A 21,877-nucleotide genomic window follows, 5' to 3' on the forward strand; every position below is an offset into this window, starting at 1 on the left:
GCTAGAGGAATGAATGCCTAGGGAATATCCTAATCCTGAGAAGGTGGTAAGAGAAGAATTACATGAGACAAGGTGTGGCAGAGAACAAGCCCAGACAGATGATGTTAATCGCTCCTTTGGCAAGAGAGAAACATCCATGAGGTGTTATGTAAAGACAAGTAGTTCTTGTCAGAGAAAAAGAAATAAAACAAGCGGCTTATGAAGCCCCAAATTGAGTTAATGGTGTATAGTCCAGGTGATAACAAAAAACTCCAGTATATTCAGGTAAAGTCTGATATACTCTGGATTATCTCTAATACAACACGAGGGCAAAAAAGTGTCCTAGGGTCATTATTCCCCTAGAGAATATCTTGAAAAGGCCAAAAAATAGTGTGCCAATCCTCACAACCTCCACTATGTTCCCAACCAATTCTCTGACTTGCCCATTCTTGAAGCACTTTAACTCATTAACATTTGTCCATTCTTTAGCCCATATTGCTGGATAACAAGTCTTTCAGAAAAATAAAGTGCCATTCTTTTGCTTAGTGCCATCTGACTCAAGTCAAAAGGTATAAGTTTCTTACAAAGGAAATGGTTCAGACCTCAAGGCTCTGGAAAAGCTGATACCACATGCCAAATCTAGAATCCTGTCTCTAGAAGCTATTTGTGGCCAACCTCTTAAAAATGAGTCAAATCATACAGGAGTTCCCATTCATCTTAGAATGTTTACCTGGACAAGTAAATGAGGTTTAGGATATACAGAGTTCTAAGTTGCCAACTGGGCACCATTTTCTAGACAAGCAGTCAGGATCTGGCTTAACTATTTAAACCCTACTATCTACGTTCTCTTCCAATTGCCTTCTGTCCACCTGGCAGGAACTTCCAAGAAACATGATATAGTAGGCATTGCAGTATACTGGCTGCTTGTTGGGGTTGGAATAGACCTGTTCAGGTTTGAGGGACGCGAAAGGGTTAGCTCCATAGGCAGTGATGTGTGTATCCAGGTCCACCAGAATCTGCAAAGTGGCTGTCAACTCCTGATGGCTATGGGAGACAGATAATAAAAATTGCTGTGCTGATTTAGGAGAGAAACTGACAGAACTTGACATTTCTGGACTCATCAATCCCAAAAATTACTTAAGGTTGGACTAAGCAGGGGCTATCACTCCATCCCAAATGTCTCACTATTACCTGGTTAACTAGCGTAGGACTTTGTTCCAAGGGGATTAGAAAGCCAAGTGTGGGTAGGAAGAAAATCCTCACCACAAAGCAGAAGATGAGCAAAGGGAGAGAAATGAGCTCATCTATATAAAGAGAGGTGTGTGTGAGTCAGAGAGGTATCACAAATATGAAAAGGTCAAAACCTGTAAACAGTAATCAATGTAGGGATTTCATAATCACGAAGTAGCAGAAGTGTGGGCAGCCAAGACTCCATCAAGTCTGGGGAAGCATGGAAACCTATGGAACAAAAATGGAATGAGAATAGGGAGGGGAAGGGCTTAGGTAGACCCTAAGCAAGATACTTGTTTTATTGTGTCTACCTCATCCCCCACCCTGCTCACCCCCAATGCTCATTTACCTCCATCACCCACCCCAGATTCTTTAATGGAAAATTTTGAACCCAGGTGTAGCACAATGTGGCTAGTGATCAACCAAGGTTGTCATAATATTGTGTTTCACCTGGCCAAATGAATGGGGTTCCAAAGAAAGAAGATACAAGAATCTAGATGGAAAATTCCCAGAGGATCCACCCAGTATTCCCCTGAACCAACGACTCTTACCTGGATGGAACGCCACTACCAAATCTGGATTGGCTACCTGTCCAGTCTCTACTTGCTCCTCCCAGAAGTCATGATAGAGGCCCCTATGGCCACTAAGCTTAACCATGCCAGGTTCTAGAGGTGAAGTTGAGGTGCTCCTGGAAAAGTCAGCAGCTACATCTATACCCACCATGATCACACGGAGGCCAAGGTGTCCAGGAAACATGTAGCCAAGCTCATTATAGTCCCCAGGGCGAGTGAGGAAAGTCTCTACATGGGAAGCACCAACCACATGCACTGTGCTTCCCCCAATCTTCCCAACATCTATCCTCAAGGACCGAAGCCCAAGGCCCACTGTCAAGGGCCTTGAGAGGGCATCTGTCAGTAGCCGCTTCAAAGAGCCCTCCAGGACATCTGGGTCTGGTCTTGGCCGTCCTACACTGGTCCACAGGAAGGTCATGGCATTACCACCTAGCACAGCATCCAGTGTAGCATCTAGCTGTAAATGCCGCATAGAAAACCACGTGTCCCAGGCCTGTACAACTTCAGCCATGCATGGCCAAGGTCCTGAGGGTAGGACAAAATCACCTGCAGGAAAGAAGGAATAAGAAGTGACCTAATCCTTCTGTGGCTTCAATATTCCCTCCATGTTCACTCTTCCAACCTGAGATCAGGTATGCCCCATTCCCCCACCCCACCCAGGTCCTTATTTTTATTTCATAACCCCCAGTGGATGCCTGAAACCAAAGGTATTTTCATACCTTTCTGCAAGTACAAACAACTATGACCATTATGACAGAGTTCCCCAACACCACCATCCACCTGCAACCAGAAGCCATTCCATGAGACGGTCCACAGCTACAAGACGCAGCTCTTGACAGACCCTCCTGTGTGCTGGCCAAGCTGACCTCTGGCACTCTGGACTGCAGTAATAGACATTTCTGCACCTGAGAGAATGAGCCCCAGAAATAGATGTTCCTAAACCTCAAAGGTGATTGTGGGATGTCAGGGGAAGGGAACTTGTATTCTTGTAGGTAGGAAGAAAGACCACTGGGTAAGGAAGGTAGGGATAGGAGTGACAGCTGATGTACCAAATTTAGGGACTACATTTAGCAGAGGTAGCAGGAGAGACTGGGAATGTAATTATTCTCTTGGGTCAGAGTGACACCTCAGTCTCTAGTAGATAGAACAATTATATATCACTTATTATATCCACTACAGAAAAATAAAATACCAGGAGTTTGCAGCTGCCTTCTTATCCCAGGTATGGCTAGATTCCAAACTTCCCAGAATAGCTATGATCTTACCCCTTGAATATTCAAGAGGGAGGTAGAGAGGATTGTACAGTAGTTCCCCTTATCTGTGGTAGATATGTTCCAAGACCCCCAGTGGATGCCTGAAACCAAAGATAGTACCAAACCCTATATATATATATATATATATATATATATATATATATATATATATATATATACACACACACATGCAATGTTTTTATGTTTTTTCCTATACATACATACCTATGATAAAATTTGTTTTAAATCAGGCACAGTAAGAAATTAACAACAAAAACTAATAATAAAATATAACAATTATGACAATATACTGTAGTGAAAATTATGTGAATGTCGTTCTCTCAAAATATTGTACTGTACTCACTGTTCTTCTTGTGATGATATGAGATGATAAAATGCCTATGTGATGAGATGAAGTGAGGTAAATGTGGCAGGCATTGTGACACAGCATTTAGGCTACTACTGACCTTTTATGTTTCTGAACTGTGGTTGACCGCAGTTAACTGAAACTGTGGAAAGCAAAACCATAGATAAAAGGTACTAATGTACTGCGCTTGTTGTCTGATCTCCTCATAACATCAAAAATAAGGAGCCCAACAATTTCTAATCTCTCTACAGCCTGGATCACACAGAATGAGTGGGCCTTAAGTTATTCTGAAAACTCTCAGACCTTTCCTCCTGCAGTGAGGTCTCACAACAGGATCATTTCTTGATGTCTGCCTTATTAGCCCCCAATTAGTCACCTCTTGCACTGCCGGAGGACCCTGGAGTCTGAAAGGCCACTAGGGAGTGCCCTACAGTGAGCACAGAATCGGAATGTGTCCTCCATCTTCTGGAACATTTCTTGAAGACATCGAAATCCAAAGCCTGGCACAGGAGATCCTCCATCCACCACCAACCTGCAGAGACAGCACAGAGAAGAAGTGGCACTAGGAAAAGGAATCTCTCCAAAATTCCTCATGATCCCCGCCTTGTCTCCTATATATTTCCACCTACTCCCACATCTCCTACTCCTATCATTTCTTACTTAAGCAAATTATATTTCTTCTACTGTAGTAATATTGGCAAAATCAGTATGATAAAATCCCTCATTGCCAAGTACCTCCTACACCCCAAGTTATACTACCTCTCACCTTTGAAATCACTTCTATCAGAGACAACATATTACTCTTCCATAAAGCTAGTCACTCACTTGTATTCTTCATAGCTTTTCATATTCAGCTTTTGAAGGATTAGTTGGGATAGGCCAGGAACATTACTCTCCAAGGAGAGGAAGCCAAGTGCGTCAATGCTGGGGCCAGGTTCTGAGAGAGTCTTAGGCACAGGGGTCACAACTGTGGGTGAGGTCACAACCACGGGAGTCACCAATGAAGAGGGTTTCTTGTGCCTTCGTTTCCGGGACCGTGGAGCCATGGCCTGTCCACTGATACCTGGAGACTATACATAAAACATATATGGAATGGAATTTTGCAATTTGGACATGTATGATGTGTTTTCATATGTTTGATCTTTCACTTCTCATTCCAGTCTTTCAGACCCAGGTATCCATATGATTTACTTAGTATCTATTGATTATCAATTACTACAGGCTGTTGTAAAAAGTAGAGGGGAAATAATTATATGAATATAATTATACATATATGTATCACATATGAAGTTCTGTATATAATATAAACATGTGTAAGTAAATGCAGAGAGAGAGGTCTGGCAGGACTCACAAATAAAGAGCAACTGTGAGGAGAGAAAGAGGCACTGGGATAGGAACTGGACTGATCAAAGGGGACTTTATACTTATCTGTGATGTCTGACTTTTTTATACAAAGAATATATTCATATATTATTTGTGTATTTTAAGAGTCAACTTAGAAGAAAAGCCACAGAGGTTTTGGTTCTCCAAACATACCACCTAATTGGAGAATTAGTCATTCTAATGTAGTTAGGGAAGTAAAACATTCTTTTTAAAAGACCTATCACCACATTTATAAGCAATAAGTATAAATTAAATGCAATACATAATGAGCACCACAAGGCTAAGAGTTATGCACTCAAGCACATAATGCATATCATGAAGGAAGAGCTCTAAGTTTTGAAGCAGAACTAAGCCCACACCCACTCACTACTTAGCAGGAACTCTGTGATGTCCTCCTTCCCTGTCTTTTCCCATTCCTTGCACAAGTAAACAAAGGGACTCTATATTTATTTACTGAGAAAAATAAAAACATCCACTCATTCAATAAACATTTATTGATGAACCCATACGGTCATTTGCAAAATACTACAATGGGAACAAATATGACAAATATATTTAACATCTAAATGTCTTGTAGAGGGATTAAATATTAACTCTAAGGCAGTATGTAAGTCCTATAAGAAAAGTGAAACTAAAGCACTAATGGAGGATCAGAAGAAGGGAGTCTCTTCAGTTGGTGAGTTATACAAAGACTTCAATGAAGCAGGTAGCAGTAGGGATAGACCATGAAAGATGATAATTTGAATACATGGAAATAGGGAAAAAAGAATTCTAAGCATAGAGAAGAGCATGAGCATAGGAATATAAATAGGAACATTCTGGGAATTAGTGAAATAGAATAGAGACCTAAATGTAAGAGCTTAAACTATAAAGTCTTAGAAGAACACACAGCAGAAAAGCTTCATGATACTGGATTTGGCAGTTTCTTGTCTATGATACCAAAAGCACAGGCAACAAAAGAAAAAGTAGAAAAATTGGATTACATAAAAAATTAAAGACTTTTGTGCATTAAAGGACAGAGTGAAATGGCAACCCATAGAATTGGAGAAAATATTTGCAAATCATGTATCTGGTAAGAGATGAATAACCTGATATGTGAAGAACTTCTAAAACTCAATTAAACAAACAACCCAATTAAAAAATGGGCAAAGGACTTGAATAGACATTTCTCCAGAGAAAATACACAAATTGCCAATAAGCACATGAAAAGATGCTCAACATTACTAGTCTTAGAAAAATGCAAATCAAAACCATGAGATACCACTTAGTACCTATTAGGATGGCTATTATAAGAAAAAAACAGAAAATAAGAAGTGTTGGCAAGGATGTGGGAAAATCGGAACCTTTATGCACTGATATTAAGAATGTAAAATGGTATAACCACTATGGGAAACAGCACAACAGCTCTACAAATAGTTAAACATAGACCCAGCACACAAAGACCCAGCAATTTCACTCTTAGGTACATACCCAAAATGATTGAAAACAGGTACTCAAACAAATGCTTATTCAAAATGTTCACAGCAGCACTGTGCACAGTAGCAAAATGTAGAAACAACCCAAAGGTTCACCAAGAGATGAATTAATAAACAAAGTGGGATATATTATTCAGCCATAAAAAAGAAAAGTAGTACTGATGTATACCACAATGTGGATGAACCCCAACAACATTATGCAAAAGGTCACATGTTATATGATTCCACTTACATGAAATACTGAGAATAGGTAAATCCAGAGGCAGAAAACAGATCTGTGGTTGCATGGGGAGTAACTACTTGATGGTTATGGGGTTTTCTTTTGGGGTGAAATTGTTTTGGAACTAGACAGAGGTGACAGTTGCATACAACAATGCCAGTGTACTAAATGCAATTTAATTGCTCATTTTAAAAGGATTAATTTCATGTTATCTGAATTTCACCTTAATTAAAAAAGGAAGGTATCCATAGAAGTTGAGAAGCTAAAAATTAGTGACCCCCAGATGAACTCCCTCCAGGGAAAGGGATAGAGAGAGGATGAAAATGCTGACAGTGACTGATTTTACCATAAATAAACATGGATCATGTTTTGTTACAAAAATAGTCTGACATTTAATCTTTCGGAACCAAATCTGTTACGAAAAAAAGTCCAGAATCATCCTTTAGCTGAGCTGTAGGTGGCACAACAATAAACAAAAGCCTCCCAGAATCATTCAGCTAATGTCTATTACCTCTTGACATGGCTCTTGAAAACGCCTTCCTCAGGTTAATGGAGGAACTAATTTGTGTGAAATAATTTGGTACTTTCTTTCTCCTCATCCTTTCATTCCACCCCTTTAATCTCTCCCTTCATCCCATAGTTGAATGCATGATCTCAGAATCTACAGAACAGAGAGAGCTAAACTCATTTGCGTACCTTTTCTTCTATTTTCCCACCAAAAAAGAAGAAATTAGGTCTAAAGAAAGTAGATTATTTTAGGATTAAGGGTCATATCCCTTTAAAAAAGGGTGCTTTCACACCATAGGACACCCATTTCCAATGACTGACCTGACTCTTCCCTCTACTTTTAATCACCACACATTGTTATCACATTTCCAGAATTGCTGAATTCTAGAAGCGTTTAACTGCTCTATTACCTAGCCTCCTTAGGCAAGATAACACTTTTTTTGGGTATCATTAATATACACTTACATTAGCAACATTGTGGTTACCAGATTTCCCCCCTTATCAAGTCCCACCACATACCCCATTACAGTCACTGTAACTGTCGATCAGCATAGTAAGATGCTATAGAATCACTACTTGTCTTCTCTGCATTATACTGCCTTTCCCATGACCCCCACCTACATTATGTGCACTAATCGCAATGCCCTTTTCCCCCTTATCCCTCCCTTCCAACCCATCCTCCCCAGTCCCTTTCCCTTTGGTAACTGTTAGTCCATTCTTGGGCTCTGTGAGTCTGCTGCTGTTTTATTCCTTCAGTTTTTGCTTTGTTCTTATACTCCACAGATGAGTGAAATCATTTGGTACTTCTCTTTCTCTGCCTGGCTTATTTCACTGAGCGTAATACCCTCTAGCTCCATCCATGTTGTTGCAAATGGTAGGATCTGTTTTCTTCTTATGTCTGAATAATATTCCATTGTGTATATGTACCGCCACCTCTTCTTTATCCATTCATCTACTGATGGAGACTTAGGTTGCTTCTATTTCTTGGCTATTGTAAATAAGGCTGTGATAAACATAGGGGTGCATGTGTCTTTTCAAACTGGGCTGCTGCATTCTTAGGGTAAATGTCTAGGAGTGGAATTCCTGGGTCAAATGGTATTTCTATTTTGAATTTTTTGAGGAACCTCCATACTGCTTTCCACAATGGTTGAACTAATTTACATTCCCACCAACAGTGTAGGAGGTTTCCCCGTTCTCCACATCCTCGCCAACATTTGTTGTTTGTCTTTTGGATGGTGGCCATGCTAACTGGTGTGAGGTGATATCTCATTGTGGTTTTAATTTACATTTCTCTGATGACTAGCAATGTGGAGTATCTTTTCATGTGCCTTTTGGCCATCTGAATTTCTTCTTTGGAGAAGTGTCTGTTCAAATCCTCTGCCCATTTTTTTTTTATTGGATTATTTGCTTTTTGTTTGCTGAGGTGCATGAGCTCTTTATATATTTTGGATGTCAACCCCTTATTGGATATGTCATTTATGAATATATTCTCCCATATGGTAGGATGCCTTTTTATTCTACTGATGGTGTCCTTTGTTGCACAGAAGCTTTTTAGTTTGATATAGTCCCACTTGTTCATTTTTGTTTTTGTTTCCCTTGCCTGGGGAGATGTGTTCATGAAGAAGTTGTTCATGTTTATATTCAAGAGAGTTTTGCCTATGTTTTCTTCTAAGAGTTTTATGGTTTCATGACTTACATTCAGGTCTTTGATCCATTTTGTACTTTTGTGTATGGAGTTAGAAAGTAATCCAGCTTCATTCTCTTACATGTAGCTGTCCAGTTTTGCCAACACCAGCTGCTGAAAAGGCTGTCATTTCCCCATTGTATATCCATGGTTCCTTTATCACATGTTAATTGACCATATATACTTCTGTTAATATCTGGACTCTCTATTCTGTTCCACTGGTCTGTGGGTCTATACTTTTGCCAGTACCAAATTGTCTTGATTACTGTGGCTTTGTAATAGCACTTGAAGTCAGGAAGCAAGATCCCCCCTGCTTTATTCTTCCTTCTCAGATTGCTTTGGCTATTCGGGGTATTTGGTGGTCCCATATAAATTTTAGAACTATTTGTTCCTGTTTGTTGAAAAATGCTGTCGGTATTTTGATAGGTATTGCATTGAATCTATGTAGATTGCTTTAGGCAGGATGACCATTTTGACAATATTAATTCTTCCTACCCAAGAGCATGGGATGAATTTCCATTTGTTAGTGTCCTCTTTAATTTGTTTTAAGAGTGTCTTCTAGTTTTCAGGATATAGGTCTTTCATTTCCTTGGTTAGGTTTATTCCAAGGTATTTTATTCTTTTTGATGCAATTGTGAATGGAATTGTTTTCTTCATTTCTCTTTCTGCTAGTTCATCATTAGTGTATAGGAATGCAACAGATTTCTGTGTATTAATTTTGTATCCTGCAACTTTGCTGAATTCAGATAGTAGTTCTAATAGTTTTGGAGTGGATTCTTTAGGGTTTTTTATGTTGACTTCTTCCTTACCTATCTGGAGGCCTTTTATTTCTTTGTTTTGTCTGATTGCCGTGGCTAGGACCTCCAATACTATGTTGAATAAAAGCGGGGAGAGTGGGCATCCTTGTCTTGTTTCCAATCTTAGGTGAAAAGCTTTCAGCTTCTCGCAGTTATGATGTTGGCTGTGGGTTTGTCATATATGGCCCTTATTATGTTGAGGTACTCGCCCTCTATACCCATTTGTTGAGAGTTTTTATCATGAATGGATGTTGAATTTTGTCTAATGCTTTTTCAGCATCTATGGAGATGATCACATGGTTTTTGTCTTCTTTTTGTTGATGTGGTGGATGATGTTGATGGACATTCAAATGTTGTACCATCTTTGTAGTCCTGGGATGAATCCCACTTGATCATGGTGTATGATCCTCTTGATGTATTTTTGAATTTGGTTTGCTAATATTTTGTTGAGTATTTTTGCATCTACATTCATCAGGGATATTGCTCTGTTGTTTTCCTTTTTTTGTGGTGTTTTTGCCTGATTTTGGTATTAGAGTGATTCTGGCTTCATAGAATGAGTTTGGAAGTATTCCCTCCTCTTCTATTTTTTGGAAAACTTTAAGGAGAATAGGTATTATGTCTTCTATAAATGTCTGATAAAATTCAGCAGTGAATCCATCTGGCCCAGGTGTTTTGTTCTTGGTTTGTTTTTTGATTACCGATTCAATTTCTTTGCTGATAATTGGTCCGTTTAGATTTTCTGTTCCTTCCTTGGTCAGTCTTGGAAGGTTCTATTTTTCTAGAAAGTTGTCCATTTCTTCTAGGTTATCCAGTTTGTTAGCATATAGATTTTCATAGTATTCTCTAGTAATTCTTTGTATTTCTGTGGTGTCTGTAGTGATTTTTCCTTTTCATTCCTGATTCTGTTTATGTGTGCAGATTCTCTTTTTCTCTTAATAAGTCCGGCTAGGGGTTTATCTATTTCATTTATTTTCTCAAAGAACCAGCTCTTGGTTTCATTGATTTTTTCTATTGTTTTATTCTTCTCAATTTTATTTATTTCTTCTCTGATCTTTATTATGTCCCTCCTTCTGCTGACTTTGGGCCTCATTTGTTTCTCCTTTTCCAGTTTCAATAATTATGAATTTAGACTATTGTTTTGGGATTGTTCTTCCTTCTTTAAATAGGTCTGGATTGCTTTATACGTTCCTCTTAGAATTGCCTTTGCTGTGTACCACAGAAGTTGGAGCATTGTGCTGTTGTTTTCATTTGTCTCCATATATTGCTTGATCTTTATTTTAGTTTGGTCATTGATTCATTATTTAGGATCATGTTGTTATTCCTCCATGTGTTTGTGAGCCTTTTTGTTTTCTTTGTACAATTTATTTCTAGTTTTATACCTTTGTGATCTGAGAGTTGGTTGGTAGAATTTCAATCTTTTTGAATTTAGTGAGGCTCTTTTTGTGGCCTAGTATGTGGTCTATTCTGGAAAATCTTCCATGTGCACTTGAGAAGAATGTGTATCCTGCTGCTTTGGGGTGTAGAGTTCTGTAGATGTCTGTTAGGTCCATCTGTTCTAGTGTGTTGTTCAGTGCCTCTGTGTCCTTACTTATTTTCTGTCTGGTGGATCTGTCCTTTGGAGTGAGTGGTGTGTTGAAGTCTCCTAAAATGAATGCATTGTATTCCATTTCCCCCTTTAATTCTCCTAGTATTTGTTTCACATATGTTGGTGCACCTCTATTGGGTGCATATATATTTATAATGGTTATATTCTCTTGTTGGACTGACCCCTTCATCATTATGTAATGTCCTTTTTTGCCTCGTTACTGTCTTAGTTTTGAAGTATATTTTGTCTCATACTAGTACTGAAACACCTGCTTTGTTCTCCCTACTGTTTGCATTAAATATCTTTTTCCATCCCTTCACTTTTAGTCTGTGTGTGTCTTTGGGTTTGAAGTGATTCTCTTCTAGGCAGCATATAGATGGGTCTTGCTTTTTTATCCATTCTATTACTCTCTGTCTTTTGATTGGTGCATTCAATCCATTTACATTTAGGTTCATAATTGATAGATGTGTACTTATTGCCATTGCAGGCTTTGGATTTGTGGTTACCAAAGGTTCTAGGGCAGCTTCTTTACTATCTAACCATCTAACTTAACTCAATTATTACACTATTATAAACACAGTCTGATGATTCTTTATTTCTCGCCCTTCTTTTTCTTCCTCCTCCACTCTTTATATGTTAGGTGTTTTATTCTGCACTCTTTGTGTTTCCCTTGACTGATTTTGGGGATAGCTGATTTTATTTTGCCTTTAGTTAGTATTTGGTTGGTCTACTTTCTTTGCTGTGGTTTTATTTTTTCTGGTGACAGCTATTTAGACTTAGGCATACTTGCATCTAGAGCTGCCCCTTTAAAATACATTGTAGATATGGTTTGTGGGAGGTAAATTCCCTCAACTTTTGCTCATCTGGGAATTGTTTAATCCCTCATTCAAATTTAAATGATAAATCGTGCCGGATACAGTATTCTTTGTTCCAGGCCCTTCTGTTGAATTGCATTGAATATATCATGCCATTCCCATCTGGCCTCTAAGGTTTCTGCTGAGAAGTCTGATGACAGCCTGATGGGTTTTCCTTTATAGGTCATCTTTTTTCTCTCTCTGGCTGCTGTTAATACTCTGTCCTTGTCTTTGATCTTTGCCATTTTAATTATTATATGTCTTGGTGTTGTCCTCCTTGGGTCCCTTGTGTTGAGAGATCTGTGGCCTTCCATTTCTGAGAGACTATTTCCTTCCCAAGATTGGGGAAGTTTTCAGCAATTATTTCTTCAAAGACACTTTCTATCCCTTTTCCTTTCTCTTCTTCTTCTGGTACCCCTATAATGCAAATATTGTTCAGTTTGGATTGGTCACACAGTTCTTTTAATATTCTTTCATTCCTAGAGATCCTTTTATCTCTCTGCCTTAGGTTCTCTGTATTCCTGTTCTCTGATTTCTATTCAATTAACAGTCTCTTCCACATCATCCAGTCTGCTCTTAGATCCTTCCACTGCTTGTTTCATTTCTGTTATCTCCCTCCTGGATTCATTCCTTAGCTCTTGTATATTTGTCTGTAGCTCCATCAGCATACTTCTGACTTTTATTTTGAAATCTTTTTCAGGAAGATTGGTGATTTCAGTCTCACCAAGCCCTGTGTCTGGTGTTTGAGGGATTTTGGACTGAACAAGATTCTTCTGCCTTTTCATGGCAATGAGACCACATACAAGGAGCAGTCTCTGGGTTAATCCCCTGAGCTGCCATGGGAGGGAGGGGCCCAGGGATGGCCTAGGGCACTGGTGCGGTTTGTAGGCGAGCAATGTGTGTTCTGCCATGAGAATGGAGCCTCTTCATGCTTTCTGGACTCTGTGCCCATGTCCACTATCTGTGCTAGTCAACCCCGCGCAAGAAGTAGCCTCTGGGTTAATCCCCTAAACTGCTCTGGGCGGGGTGGCCATTGGAATGGCCTAGGGCACTGGCAGGGGGTTGCAGAAGATTTGCACGTATTCTGCTGTGAAAACAGAGCCCCTTCATGCCTTCTGGACTCTGCGCCCATCTCCACTGTCTGCACCATTCCACCATGAGCTAGGAGCAGCCTCTGGGTTAATCCCAAGATGCCGTGGGCAGGGCGGCCCTCGGGATGGCCTAGGGCACTGGCAGGGGTCATAGGCATGTGACACGTGTTCTGCCTCAAGAACAAAGCTCCTTTGTGCCTCCTGGACTCTGCCCCAGTCTCTGCTCTGTGTCGGTCAAATGTGCACAGGGAGTAGTAGACTCTGGGTCTCGGCTGGTTAGACATGTGCAGGGTGAATCCTCTGCGCTAAGCTGTGTGGTTGCTGTAGGCAGGGCTGCTCCTCAGCATTTCCTCAGCAATCACAGGTTAGTCGGTTTGCTTGCAGTGCCAGCGGTGGGGAAGGAACAGCAGGCTGCTTATTGCCACGAGGTGCTTTGGAGCTGCGTTGCCACCCAGGGAGTTAGGGCACCTGAAGTTTCTTAAGGTTCCCAGCCTGCTGGGATGAGTGTGTCAGGACAATTTTCTCCCATCTGTTAAACTCTTGTCCCTTTAAGACTTTTAAAGGGCCCGCTTTTCTTTTGTCCCAGGGTAGCCAGCTGTGGGAACCTGTTCTCAATCTCAATCTCGGACCTTGCTTTTCCGCTCCTTCAATATCCAGTGCACCATGCAATGTGTGTTTGTGTTCCCAGGGCAGACCACCAGGGCTGATTATTTAGCAGTCCTGTGCTTCCACTCCCTCCCCACTCTGATTCCCTTCCTCCCAACGGTGAGCTCAGGTGGGGGGAGTGCTCGGGTCCCTCTGGATCATGGCTTTGTATCCTACCCTTTTCCGTGAGATGTTGGGCTCCCACAGATGTAGCCTGACTCATGTACTGTATCTTCCAGTCACTCTTTTAGGAATAGTTATATTTGCTGTATTTTCAAAAAATATATGGTTTGAGGAGGAGATTTACACCACTGTATTCACACTGCCATCTTGAGAATCCTCCAGGTAACACTTTTTTACACACTGAAAGAATGGACTCATCTTTTCTTTACAGGTTTGAAGGAAAAGTACCTTCGATTTGAGACAAGTCAAGAGTCTTAAATGCCAGTATTAATAATGAATCTCTTCCTGATGCTCAACCAAAAGCCTTTATGCTACAATGGAAGCCAGTGAAGACCAGCGAGGTACTGCATCACTTATCTGCCTTTCCAGAAGGGAAATATAAAGAATAATTCTTGCCTCTCTGGGGGTTGGTTGAATTCGCTGGAAGTCAAGGGACCACACAACTTGGGGAAGGGTGGTGCTAGTGAAATCCCTAATGTCAGTTTCCTCTGTGTCTAGAGCAGGTTTATGATATAAATGAACTGTTTCTGGCAGGAAGGTAAGGTGGGAATGCATGAATGTATTTGTATTTACATGTATCATCAGGTTCATATATGAGTTTGTATACCCCAGGCCCATACATTGGTTCTAACTTTCCTGCATTGAGGCCCTGGATCCTCCAAGTTCAAGGGGACAGAGGGGGATGGATATGAGAGAAAAAGGCAAAAACCAGAGTGGACAAAGAAGAATTTAGGAACAGTTATAGTATGCTTTCACAGTTTTCCAGAGTTCAGAGTCTACCTCTGTTAGAATAGGAATCACTTTGTTTTCCAGCCATCCCCAGTGATTTGGGCTATAATTTATTCCTAGTATATAAAAGAGGTAACACCAAGGATTGGAGAGGAGAGGACACATAAACTGGTGTCTGTTGGGTAAATGGAAGATTCCACCCAGAATTTACAGAATTTCTCACACGGCCTTTGTCCATTTACATACCAATAGATGTTTCAGAGCAACAGGTTGACCCAGGCAAAGGGTGGAGAGAAAACGGCCATTTTCTGCTCTCTGTTCCTGACACATAACTGGTCTAGTCACCACCAACCACCCATGGAGTTCCTCCTGGTAGAGGCAGGCTGGGTAAGGGCACCCATACCATGACCAGAGAGGACAGATGGTGAGGAGCCAGGCTAGCAAACCCAAGCAAGGTGTGATAAATAAAATGCCTTAACCCAACCTGCTGTTCCCCTTGTCCTTCGACTTCACCAGATTCATAGGGAAATTGTCCTGGGATGGGAACCCCCTTACTCCCAGAGCTACATTTTGGCATAGTCGGCAGGATCCAGTGAATCTGAAATCTGTCTTATGGGTTCAGTGAGCTGCCCCTATAGATGATGGGGAAATACCTACTATGGGTGGTGGGGATTCACCCAGATATTCTCCAGTGGTGTTTTGGTCTCAGATAAGGTACCTCCTGGAGGAGTGGGCCCCTCCCCAGAATTGGGGAAGGGTGAAGACACTGGAGGCAGTAGAGTTGGCCCTTTGCAAAATTGGGGACTCCTTAGGAGAACTGAGTGCACATGGGACAGCAGGAAATGTGGGGTGGCTGTTTCTTGCAGCATTGGAAAAAGTTACCAAGGAGAGAGACACACTTCAGCAGCAAGTGGCAAAACAGGAAGATGAGTTGTAGAATGCTCTGAAAAAGGAACGAAAGCTATTGAAAACTGAGGTCACACTGCTGGGAGATATACTAGTGGCATGGGAGGGGGCAGCAGAAAAATGTGAGCTACCAGAGGCTGTGGGGGAGGTGAATTAAGAGGTAGTGCCTTCAGCTCCAGAAATGGTAGATGAGATGTCAGGGGAAGAGAAGCAGGGAGAGTATGAGGTGGAGGGGCCAAGCATAGAACTCTTGCTGAGGCTACCTGAGTCACCAGCTCCCCCTGCCATATTGAAAGCCCACCTGATTGTAGTTAAGAAAATAAAGACACAGCAACCACAGTTTCCTCAGGGAGAGGAACAGCCCCCTGCCCAGGTTGTGAAGCACTCCATGCTCCGCCCCTATACCCAGACTGAGTTGGTGGATCTGAGCACTAGAGCAACCAGAAGGGCTTTGGCAGAACCTTCAGAGCTTTTGCCCACTTGTCTTTTGCACCTTTGGGATTTAGGAGTAGAGGGCATTGTTCTGTCTGGGTCAGAAATGGGTAAACTGGCTCCCTGACAACTTACCCCTCTTTCTGGAAGAGGTTACAAAATGCCCATCAGATCCCAGGGAATCATGTGCTTTTGGACTGGCAGACAGTGGCTCTATGGGCAGTCTGGCCTAATCAGGGTGATATACGATACTTCTCACTAGCTGGCAAATGTATGCAGAGCTCCAGCAGGTTTTACTGGAGTTGGGCATGAAAAATATCATCTACAACATGGACCAGCAATGGCTGGCCCCCTATGTGTTCTTGCAGTAACAGCAGAGTAGCCCCTGAAGATCACAGTAATGTACCTAAAACAGCTGGAAGGTAAGACCATCGTACAGAAGTTTTGTCATTATGGCCAGTGCATGTGTCTGCAGTAGCCCTACATATTGACCCATCTCTAACTCCCACAGGGACAGGAGTGAAGGTATGGTATGCTAGACCAGGACAGAACCCCATTCCTGCCACTGTCCTATCACAGGACCACTCTCTTGCATGCATCCTACCTGATGGACAGGATTTGCCTATGTTGGTGATGTTAAAACATGTCTCCTGTTGCCCTTAAGGTTATTTTTTTCTACCATCTTTGTGGATTGGGCCTATTCCCTAGCCACAGGGGCTGGTTGCTGAGTATGCCTGGAGCCCCCTGATGGTTCAGCTGCTGGCCTCCTGTGGAATGGGTGAGTTATGGACTTAGAATCTGTGTAGGACTTTGAACCCAGCTGGATCCTCAAGCTTGAGGATTGTCACGATTTTATTGCTATCTGTATCATAATTTCTCTTGTTCTATGTTATTAGTCTGGTTACAGTGCTCTAGCTTTCTTGCCAGGTGCCATTGCAGAAGATTGAGGGTGCATAGATTGTAAGGTGAGAATTCTAGAGGGGTGGGTTGTGGGGTAAATGGAAGTTTTCACCCAGAATTTACAGAATTTCTCAACTGGCCTTAGTCTATTTACATACCAATGGATGTTTCAGAGCCTTGGGTCAATCCAGGGAGAGAAAACGGCCATTCTCTTCTCTCCTCCATTCCTGATACATAATCGGTCTAGTCACCAGGGACCCACCCATGGAGTTCCTCCCAGAAGAGGCACATGCGCTGTAGCCAGAGTTGACAGAAAGAGCACAGCTTGGCTAGCACATCCAAAAAAGCTGTGAGAAATAAAACCTCTTAACCCAACCTGCCATTCTCCTTGTCCTTCAGTTTCATTGGATTCATAGGGAACTTGTCCCAGGAGAAGAACTCCTTTACTCCCAGAGCTACAGTGGCCTAGAAACACTTTTATCCATCTCCAAATTCCCTAAAATACTAGATTATTCCCAGAACTGGATCTTTTAATCTTTCTCCCTCCTTACCACCAAAAGCCTCAAGTTTCACCTAAAAAGAATCAGTCACCTTTTTACCATCTCCAGACCAGGAAGGGCCATCATAATTTTCTCTAATTCACCAGCATACACAAAACATGTTTGGGGAGGTGGGGAAGAGAAGGGGGAGTAAAGCTATTCATTGGGGATCCTCCAAAGGGGTTGGAAAAGACAAAGAGGAAAGGAAAAACACATTAAGCACATTGGTATTATGACCACATTCAGATGCTTAATCAGTGATTAACACTCCCAGGGGTGATAAATGCTTTACTCAACTATAAACTAAGCAAGCAGAGGGGGTGATGGAAAAGTAACTTACCCTGCTAAGCCCTCGGCTTCCCTTCTTCTCTCTTTCTTCCAAGTGAAGTGAATGCGTGATCTCCTCAGACCTAGGTTGTGGCTGACTTGCAGCTGTTCCTTCGTATCATTTTCCTTTGCAAACTGCTGAAGTGCAGGGTCCCTGTGATTAGGTGTGCCCTGCCAAGCAGACAGACAACACTGAATTCTCCCTAATGAGGCAAGTAGGGATTTGGCCCCCAGCCTGTGGACTTCTCTCTTTCTGACCTTTCTTTTCTGCCAAGAAGGCTCAGAACTCTGTCAACACTCACAACCTCACGAAAGGCCAAGCAGACTGAGGAAAGAGGATGCCTACTTGTTCCAGGACCTCTCTAAGGCAGCATTTCTACTCTCAGTCCACAGCATTAAGGAAAAAAAAACAACCCAAAACCATGGAATTCGGTCAGAAGTCACTATTTGGCTGGAAAGGGGAAGTTGTGGCCCAGAGGAACAGGAATTCATTATCAATCTAGACCCAGGGTAAGTTCCCCAAAGCCCAAAGTCCTTTTTAGAGTAATAAACACTGATCAACAACTCAACAATGACCAAACTAGGCTTAAGTATAAATATAATACCCAAGAATGGAGAATAGAAATGGTACTTTAATGGTATATAAAAGGGAATCAATTGTAGGGGAAATATACAGAATTGGTAAAATTCACTTTCCCTGAAAGGAAAGCAAGGTACTTTCTGAATGAATGTCATCCAGGGCAACTTCACCTGTTTATTTCAAGAGGAATAAATATTTTAGGGATATTCATAGAAATTATGATTTTCAAGGAAGCAAGACCAAACTATTAATGACAAAAAATGCGTATTTCTAGGAACAGAAAATAAACAACTCAAACATTCCATTTCTTTCTGAAATAGATGATCTGGGGCATTTAACCTCACAATTCCTCTCCTTTTCACTTAGAGCTATCAAGCTCCAGAACCTACCTACTCAAAAGGTTTTAGGGCAGTGGTCCTATATGACTGAAAGACCTGACTTTCTGCTTACATCTGGCCCCAATTATGTCACTTACCTACCTTTGTGAACATCAAATGGGACCAGAATCCCTTGCAATGAGGTCTTTGAATGTAGCAAATCAAATCTGCATATGAACAGATACAGATAATGGATTCCAAAGGAACCCCTAACTGTAGAAATCACAAAGTACAAGCAGGGAAGGTGGAAGAAAAACATTAAGGATTGAACAAAGTATTATATAACATTATGTAGAGTAGCTGTGGACAAAGGAAAATCAGTTGCAATAGGCCAAAATCCTGAAGAAAATAGGGGTATTCCATTTCAAGCAAATGTTTTGGATCAATTTCAATTTTAATTGGCAGAACATTTGAAGATTTTAAGTTCTGTTAACAATGGCTGAGCTGCAGGAGGTACAGGAAGTCAGATCGTCTTCTCTTACTCAGGAGTGTCAACTTTGAATGATATACAGAAAAAATTGATATTGAATATTACATTTTGCTATCACTATTACTTGCTCTGGTGAACAAACATACAATTTAGAAAGACCTGAATTTTGACAATTTGCATTCATGGGTTACATTAAAAAAAAAAAACTTAAAGAACTATTTCTAATGGTTCATTGTGAAACTAGTTATAAAGACGTTCCTGTTCAACAGGTAGGAAGCAGTCTGTGTGGCACTGGGTGATATTCTACCATTTGCAATATACACTTTTTCTGAGTTCTGTTCCTTTCTCTTTCTTCTTTTTGATTTTTACTACCAACCTATAATTCTAGTTTGCTAATGATGCTGTATGTTTACTCATGATTCCCATAAACACTATATAACCCCAGTGATGGACCTAAGGGCTAAGGAAGTTCCTGGTGCCTGATATGCTAGTTAAGGTCTTAATTTAGAGATGCAGTTTTCATAACTAAAATTTCTCTTTAAGGTATGCAGTGCAAAATAACTTTAAAGGCAGCAGCTTATGGACTGGTATAAGCTGTAGAAGCTATAATAATCAACAATTTGAATTTTGCTATCTAGAATTAGGCAAGTATATACATTTCAATTTAAATTAATGCTTTATAATGTATATCATTATAATTATTGAAAACTGTAAAGATACCGCATATTAAAAATGTTGAATAACCTAATTTCCCTCAATTTGCAAAATTCTATGTTTATTATGATTATGGCAAATTAGAAAGAAGTATGGTGGAAAGGAAATGCAATATCAGTAATATTTTTTTCTTGTTAAAACACCCAATAAATTCCTAATACTATTGTAACATTTTCTTTAAATTAAAAGTTAAGTGACATAGTGATTTTAAATATTAGATTTAGGAGGCCTACAATAGGACCCAAGCTCTCTAGTGATCAGTAATGCTCATGTAAAACAAGTATAACCAATGTTAAAAAAAAAAAAAAGCAACATTTATGAAGACAAGAATTTAATTCATCAAATTACCATGAATCATCCATGAGATAATCTTCTTTGAAGGATATATTCCAGTTCTATACAGGATTTTCTGATTTGGAGGAGAAGGTCAAACCGGACTACATCTTCCAAATAAAACCCAACACAGAGATAGGAGCAGCGGCCCATGCATGGAATTTATTGTGTGCTACTGTTTATAAAATACTCAAATAGTCCTGCACATGCATAATATTTCCAACTTAGACAGGAGACCATACAGGGTGCACTTTCTGGCAAACAAACAATAGATGGTTCCACTGCCTGGAGCTCTGAGTTGTATTCCAGGGCATGAGGGAAGCAGGCCACCAAAGTAAAGGGAAATACCAAACTACTGTGGCAATCAATACAGGTCAATAATTGTGAAAAATTAGCACATGGTTCCATTTAGTTTAACCAAGCAGTTCTGTAACTATTAAAAGAAAATGTTCAACATGCAGTCTTGACTTTTATGCTTTCATTAACATCTGAATGATTGAACAGAACCATTGCTTCTATGCTGTACTGCTTAATCAAAGACACTTCCAAAAGACTTAAAATCTTCCTTTGCATCAAAACATAAAAATGATAGAAAGCCAGCAGCAAATCACCCTGGTGGCTAAGCAACTGTAGTACTCACAATAAACTAAAATTTCTCATAACATCTAGGTAACCTATACATGTCGTACCTGTACATCATAGGTCTATATATTAAATATTTGCAAAATGAAAACATGCATACACAAAATACATCAAGTTTTACAGACATGATTTGAATTAAAATTTACTTTGACAATGTACAAACTTCTTTTAAAGTACCTTAAATGGGTAATTCTGTAATTTTTCATAATTTTGAAATTAAGAGGTTTTCTTCTTACATCTCTGGGGTTTAAATCTCACATCTGGGCAAAAAAGAGTCTAAATTAGTTTTCTGGATTTGTGTTCAAGTAACAGAATGCCTAGAAATGTTGCATTCATAATTGAAAAATACCAAGGTTGTATTACAGAATTAGCCACATTTAAGAACTATAGACCTGAGGTCAGCATTTTGTATGAACACCAACTGGGTTTCTCAGTATTTTGCCCATAATTCAAAACAGCTTAATAACCTCAGAAATGTATTTTAAGACCATGCTAATTCATCCTTTAAAGACATTTCATGGTTGAGGGGGGAAGGGCAGAGTCCACATTAGCTCTTAGGACTGCATTTGAAGTCATGGTTGAAAAACAGAATCTAATTCTACTGAGGGAAAAAAGAAATCTCATTTGTAAACTTAAATGTGTGAACCACAAGCATATATGGAGGTGTAGTTGCCCTCCACTGGTAATTGCCCCAAGCCCCTTGCTTATTACTGCTCTCCACCTCGGCAGAGATGACCCAATCTTATCAGATAGCACAACATGTCCCAGGGCCCTCAAGCCTCTGTCCAGGAAGGGGACTGGGGTCTCAAAAGCACAATGGTTTCTCCAGAGGGACTGTGACATTTACAGTCAGCTTGGCCGACCCCTCCAGCTCCTCGGGTGATCTGTCCATTTGGGGCCCGAGATGTGAGAGTCCCTGGGAAGCCGTGGGTCACTGGGCACTATGGTTGCCAGTCCCGTGGTTCTCAGTGGCATGTGTGGTGTTCAGAGAATTGAAACCATCTTGCTGTACAGCATCTTTCCGGGGTGGCATTCTCTCATTGATCCTATCCAAACCCTTTGCCTCTTCAAAACTGCAGATTCTATGTGGTGGAGAGAATCCTCGTATTGCTTAACAAAATGCAAATTTGATAAGTCAGTAAT

The 21,877-nt window shown here is 40.6% G+C and overlaps 2 protein-coding genes across 9 annotated transcripts in view; both read right to left on the reverse strand.

Annotated features, from left to right (window-relative positions):
• Positions 1 to 202: 202 nt before the first annotated feature.
• Positions 203 to 18,108, reverse strand: MSS51 (MSS51 mitochondrial translational activator). Of its 2 annotated transcripts, none has more exons than XM_036928854.2 (7): positions 17,672 to 18,108; positions 4,227 to 4,471; positions 3,778 to 3,933; positions 2,562 to 2,686; positions 1,761 to 2,327; positions 1,344 to 1,437; positions 203 to 1,023 (listed from the first exon to the last, which is right to left on the reverse strand). In XM_036928854.2, the coding sequence occupies exons 2-7, from the start codon at positions 4,445 to 4,447 to the stop codon at positions 804 to 806; spliced, it is 1,383 nt and encodes a 460-aa protein (XP_036784749.1). In that variant the 5' UTR covers positions 4,448 to 4,471; positions 17,672 to 18,108; the 3' UTR covers positions 203 to 803. The 2 variants fall into 2 exon arrangements, with proteins under 2 accessions (XP_036784749.1, XP_036784750.1); XM_036928855.2 differs by lacking the exon at positions 17,672 to 18,108 and adding an exon at positions 16,951 to 17,102.
• A 2,120-nt stretch (positions 18,109 to 20,228) lies between these two features.
• Positions 20,229 to 21,877, reverse strand: part of PPP3CB (protein phosphatase 3 catalytic subunit beta) — a 44,152-nt gene continuing 42,503 nt past the window's right edge. For all 7 annotated transcript variants that reach the window (XM_036928598.2, XM_036928600.2, XM_036928597.2 and 4 more), the window contains one exon: positions 20,229 to 21,844. In XM_036928598.2, coding sequence (XP_036784493.2) covers positions 21,666 to 21,844 — 179 coding nt within the window. In that variant the 3' untranslated portion in view covers positions 20,229 to 21,665. The remainder of the gene's footprint in view (positions 21,845 to 21,877) is intronic.

The sequence above is a fragment of the Manis pentadactyla genome, chromosome 8 (assembly GCF_030020395.1).
Source record: "Manis pentadactyla isolate mManPen7 chromosome 8, mManPen7.hap1, whole genome shotgun sequence".
Lineage (NCBI taxonomy): Eukaryota > Metazoa > Chordata > Mammalia > Pholidota > Manidae > Manis > Manis pentadactyla.

Bases quoted from the DNA above. Each gene is read 5' to 3' on its own strand.
- MSS51 (XM_036928854.2), bottom strand. From the start codon at position 4,447: ATGGCTCCACGGTCCCGGAAACGAAGGCACAAGAAACCCTCTTCATTG. The intron at 3,934-4,226 runs GTGAGTGACTAG...CTGTCTCTGCAG, and splicing joins AAAAGCTATGAAGAATACAA to GTTGGTGGTGGATGGAGGAT. The intron at 1,024-1,343 runs GTTTTGACCTTT...TGTCTCCCATAG, and splicing joins ACATTGATTACTGTTTACAG to CCATCAGGAGTTGACAGCCA.